Raw genomic sequence first — 5,734 nt, 5'->3', positions numbered from 1 at the left:
TGGGGCGCAGTGACAAGATCAACGGAAAGTGGTGTAGGCGAGGCAGCGCGGGGACCTCTTGTAGATGATGGCGGTGGCTTGCCATTGCTTGCCAGGGGTGGTGTGAGCTTATTGCGGGTCATAGAGCTCGGTTCTGCCTGTAGGCTGTAGACCACGAGGAACAAGAACGATAATCACGAGGACATGTGTAAATCATAGGAGACCAATGAATCCATTCCACATCAGAGCCTAAGAAGCTTTTGTACATTTTTCTACTTCCGAGAAGTGATTAGAGCATGGTCTATGCGTCATTGCAATACACACAACCACCTTTATTAAAGTTGATGCAAGACAATGAGGCCAAACTTGTACTTTTCTGTGCTAAGAATGCATACCACAAACAAGTAAAAAACATTAACCCCAACTCATATTTCATGTCATCCCTGTGATCATACGTGCACATGCAAGACAATTTAAAAAATGGACTAAAAGTAGATGGATTAAGAATACACTGCTAGTTAAGTGCTATTTCCAGCTCATTGTGGTACATGGATGTTGGTTTCTTTTTGCTCCGTTATCCAGGTCATAGTGAAACTGGACGTTGGGGTTTTACGAGAAAAAACCTATCATCCTGTCTCTTACATAAGAATTAAAATAATAATATTCTTGTATACATGTATAAAATTTGCAGCTTCTGCGGCTACAAGAACTTTGCTTTCTGCTGGCAAGATCTATTTGTCCCGCACTTCTTTTGATTTTGCTGATAGGAAAATGTAGAGCCCAGCAATCACCACTGTTGTGCCGAAAAAGCTGCACATGTAGAAAAAGATGAACAGTTCAATCCCTTTTTGCCCAACTATAGTAATTATAAAAAAGTAAAACCTTTTACTTGAATCAAAAAGATGGCACGGGGTGAAGAGGGAGAAGAAGCGAAAAGGGACAAACCTTCCTGTCGTAATCTCGTCGCCTATAAAGATGGAGTCCAACAAAACAGTGAATACCACTGACAATGGGCTGAACATTGGAGGATATGCTGGGCCTCGCTTGGCGACGACCCATGAGTTCAAGCTATATTTCCCAGAAGTTGCAAGTGCCCCCTACATCAGATAATTTCCATGTTGATTTCCTAGTGAATAATTTTCCATAAAGGGTTTTCATTTACTAGTGATTTTGTTAATTTTGGCAGAATTGTTTCAAAGAAATTTTGTGTTGCTTAGCTTCAAATATGTCTCAGATTGTAATATGTTTTTTGGATATTTGCTAGACCCACTGACTCACAGAGTAGAAGATGGTCAGAAGGTTGAGATCCCATCCTAGCTTCCATGCACTCTTGTCCCTACTCAATATTATTCCAACTAGTGCTGTTTGAAATCCTCCAACCAAACATGTCACCATGGACGACCAGTATTTGTATGGATACACCTTCATAACCTTTGACTGCATGAAGATAATGAAAGTATTTCAAATAATTTGAACTAATAAAAACAATATATGAAGATAGAAAATGAATGTTCTAGTCGTCCCAATCTGGTGTCGAAGTTCTCCTTGCATGCAACAAGATCATCGTCAACTCATTCATAACATGCAAATAAAAGCATTGCTAGTTATATACATGAAAAATAATAATTGGATTTACTAGATGCACACTCATTACATCAACTAATTAAAAGCATGGTGAATGAAGAACACATCTAGAACCAAAGTTCAGGCTGAGTACACTTAAAAGGTTGTAATGGTACTAGTACGGTGGTAACTTCATAGTTAGTGGATGCTAACTAGGGAAAAATATATCGTTGGAACATAACCATATATGATCTAGTTTTGAGTCTCTTATTAATACAAATTAAAGCTGACAATGAAGACCGATCTCAATTTTTTGGCACGTTTAGGGAGATAAAATAGTTTGAAGATTAATTTTACCAACAATTATGATGATGTCACCTCTTTAGCCTCTTAATGCATGCATGCAAGTAGATCTCTCCACGACTATCTTTCCTCTCCTCTCATCATGTCTACCCGCTGTAAGACCAAAGAGGACTCGTCTCCCTAGTCTAATTATAAATAATTTAACAGACTTAACAAAAAAATAAGAGGGATAGCAGCAACAAGTCATTGCATACTCGGTCACCTGAATCAGGTACCAGCAAGCAAGTGTGATGCTGCTGCCTACCAAGAATATTGTCCCTCTTAGATGATTGCCTGCAACCTCCGTCGTGTTTTGCCCCATGTGGCGCAGAACGGGTTTCCAAAGATGCAGTATCTTGCCCTTGTAAAGGCTGATGAGCATTGTACCTCCAACCGAAAGTAAGACGCCTACGACCTTGAGTGATCCAGCTATGCTCAAGATTTGCAATGTCTCCATTCTAATATGTTCAAGCATATCACATACGTGTTTGCGAAAATAAGATAGAATAGTGGTTATTGATTATCAAAAAGTTGATTTTGGACGTTTATTGTGAATGAATACATGAATAATGACAGAAATTTGGTACCTGAAGACGAGCGAGAGAATGAATGTGACCAGCGGAATTATGTTCAAAAAGATGACGGCATAAGCTGGCGTTGTATCACGAAGACCATAGTAGTATAGGCTCATTGGCACCGCGTACCTACATACATGATGTGTAGTTCATGTGATCGAACATTTTGTTCACACAATTCACCCTCTAATCAGGTATGCATTAGATTGAAAGTGACTACTTTTGTCTCAATTTTGCTTCGTGGGGTACTTAATTTTCTCTCTAATCGAAGCTCTTTGCAGCCAACCACTATGTGTACACATAGTTGACCTACAGAACAAGTGTACCCTATATATATTACTAATCACTAGCAAAAGGGCCCGTGCGTTGTAACGGGAGAAAAGAATACCACGCGCTCTTAATTTATAGAAAATGGTCTATAACCTGAGTATTTGTAGCTATGGCCCAAGTAAAGATGGTTTTTGCCTACAAAAGCGCATGTTCAAGATTCCACATGTCTTCTATTTAAATGCGTACAAAGAAACGGGCAAGTGATCTTTAATTTCATCTCCAATCCTGATTTGTTGAGATGTTCATTCATAATCCGGATCAGTACCGATATGAAAGAAAGACGGATAATGCGATGTTGATTAAGATTGCACCCTAGATAGTATTTTTATTCAAATAGTTAACAGGCAAAATAACATCATACTTTGATTCTATATATTTTTCTAATCAAATTTCATATATAACATGTTAAAATTGGAGTTACGGTTTAGAAGATATGAGTATTTTAAAAAACATTTAATATGTACTATGGGTTTAATGTAAGAAACATTAGGGGGTTTTCTATAAAATAGCATGACGGACTAAGAATACCTATTTATTTTATTAGTAGGTATAGACTACAATATAGCGTCCTTGGCTTGGTTCATATTTTTGCCAAGCATCTAACTGAAGTTTACTCATAAGATACTCTTTCAAGATTTTTAACATGCATGGCTTTAAGAGTAGACATTGCTAGAGACCAATTGTATTCTGTTACTAATCATTATAATATGTCGGTTTTTAAACGTATCACGAGTTCATTTGCTGGTCAAGCATCTAACTGAAGTTTACTCATGAGAGATACTCTTTAGGAGATTTTTAACATGCATGGCTCTAAGTGTTGACCTAGCTAGAGAACATTTGTACCCCGTAATAATGACCATGATATGGTGGCTTTGACTTATCATGAGTTCATTTGCTAGTCAAGCATCTAACAGAAGTTTGCTCGTGAGATACTCTTAGGATGTTTTTAACATGCATGGCTTTAAGAGTGGAGCTGGCTAGAGAACAATTGCACCCCATTACTAATCACTATAATATGGCGGCTTTGACTTATCATGGGCTCATTTGCTGGTCAAGCATCTAACAGAAGTTTGCTCAGGAGATACTCTTTAGGATATTTTTTTAACCTGTGAGGCTTTAAGAGTTCCAGAGGAAGTACAAAAGTAGGGAACACACACATTGGAGCCCACGTCTCCGGTTGCTATGTTGACTTGATAGATAACATCATTATAATTTATATTTCCACTAAAGCATGACGCATGGGGAATGATTCGCCATACAAAATTACTGATAATTTACAAGTTGCATTGTTGGTACCGATAAAAAAAAAACTTGACGATGTCTCACAGTTTTATATAGTATCACTGCAGTTCAAAAGCTGGAGCCTGTAACCCCCGGATTGAAATAATAGGTTTGTGCTTCACTTGTGCCCGAAGTAGCCCAACACAAGTGTGCTCAAATTAATAGTATAGTAATTGCATGCTGTGGAGATAACACACTTTCAACAGCATCGTTATATAGTACGTATAGTTTATAATGTTACAATTGTATCTTATATGTAGTTGAAAGGCCCAATCCTATATCCTGCGGATAGAAAACAATAGGTTTATGCTTCACTTGTGCCCACAAGTGTCCCCAAGACAAGTGTCGTCTCAAATACTTGTTTAATTAACTGCATATGTTCCCCCGCAAAAAAAAAAGTTAACTGCATATGTTGTGCAGGAGCTAACAAACTTTTAATTAATCGAGAATGTGGGATAAGCTAGTACACCATGCATACATAAAAGGACATCGAGAGATCGACCAGCTGCATGAGTAGTGCGATGTGCTGGCTTCACTGAGATCCACGTCGTCTGCCACTGAAATTAAGTATATCACTGAACCTGAAGCTGGGACGTAGTGGCTCGTTTGGAGTTTTGGACGTGGCCTAGACCAGGACATAGGCGGTATCACGCACTAAACTAATAGCCTGCATCTAGTTTAGGGGGTCATCCAGACCGAGTCTCCAGTGACACCACCGGGCGGGTCTTGCTACGTCCGCCCCTGGCTAAGGCGTGCATGCATAGATCGAGCCAGTACCAACCAGAACAACGTAACGAAAAACAGTTCATGGCAACTATTTGCGCGTCGACAGCATGCAGGTGCGATGTATGTACTCACTGCGTACCCGATGAAGGCGTTGAGGAAGATCCATCCCGTGGCGTGCCAACCCATCTCTCTCAACTTGCCCCTGCATGTACGCGCACAAACGGAATCCGCGGCTAGATTAGCTGGTTATATATAAAATCCATGAGGAATCAGGGCGCTCCGTCAATCATGAGTTGGTCTCGTGCAGCTCGCCGCTCCCCTGCCTCGCCTCGCTCGGGTCAAGGGAGGGGGAAGGGAAGTGAATTTTGCACTGTGGTGTGGTGGGTGTCCCGCACCCTGATAAACGCATCGTATAAGTTTCAAAAAAAAACGCATCGTATAATAATAAAGAGTCTGTTGTAATAACCTCACGACATGCATGCATGCATGGGCCAGCCGGTCTGCGGCACCAAATCGCGCAGGATCATTCCGTACCTTACCTTACGCATCCGCAGAGTCTCTCCATCGATAGCCGTTTTTCTTCTTCGCTTGCATCGCGTCTTTGGCGTTGTTGTGCACTTTTTTTTCCCTTTTGGAACTTCATTGCGCACGACGCGTTTGTTAGGCAGGGCTCCGCTTTCTTTCTTTCTTTTTTAATTAAAGAAAAGACTCTTTTACCACATGACATGTGTGGTCAGCTATCTTATGCTAAGTTAAGACAAGTATTTGTGGAAGAAGAAGAAGAACGGGAAAGAAAAGACTCTTTTTCTTTTTTTGCATGGTCGACTACGTAAGGTCGATTGTTTTCTTTTTTCCTTCTGTAAAAAAAAACGTCTCCGAGAGTTTTTTTTTCGGGATACAGCCGAATTAATGTGCTGCGGCTCGTACGTGCACCTCGG

At 40.2% G+C, this 5,734-nt stretch overlaps 1 protein-coding gene across 1 annotated transcript; it reads right to left on the bottom strand.

Annotated features, from left to right (window-relative positions):
* Window positions 1-710: 710 nt before the first annotated feature.
* LOC125516568 (WAT1-related protein At5g64700-like) lies at window positions 711-5,361 on the bottom strand. Its single transcript, XM_048681962.1, has 7 exons — window positions 5,336-5,361; window positions 4,936-4,998; window positions 2,472-2,588; window positions 2,108-2,342; window positions 1,258-1,416; window positions 925-1,076; window positions 711-789 (listed from the first exon to the last, which is right to left on the bottom strand). Exons 1-7 carry the CDS (start codon window positions 5,359-5,361, stop codon window positions 711-713), a joined length of 831 nt encoding a protein of 276 aa, XP_048537919.1.
* Between the last annotated feature and the right edge of the window lie 373 nt (window positions 5,362-5,734).

The sequence above is a fragment of the Triticum urartu genome, chromosome 6 (genome assembly GCF_003073215.2).
Source record: "Triticum urartu cultivar G1812 chromosome 6, Tu2.1, whole genome shotgun sequence".
NCBI lineage: Eukaryota > Viridiplantae > Streptophyta > Magnoliopsida > Poales > Poaceae > Triticum > Triticum urartu.
Note: the sequence above shows the minus strand (reverse complement) of the source record. Positions and strands in the feature narration are given on the sequence as shown.

What these genes read in the sequence shown, in the direction of transcription:
- LOC125516568 (XM_048681962.1), bottom strand. Translation starts at nt 5,361, where the DNA reads ATGGAGAGACTCTGCGGATGCGTAAG. An exon ending in TTCCTCAACGCCTTCATCGG is followed by an intron (nt 2,589 to 4,935) that starts GTACGCAGTGAG and finishes TCATGTATGTAG; the next exon opens with GTACGCGGTGCCAATGAGCC. An exon ending in TTCTGACCATCTTCTACTCT is followed by an intron (nt 1,077 to 1,257) that starts GTGAGTCAGTGG and finishes TATCTGATGTAG; the next exon opens with GGGGCACTTGCAACTTCTGG.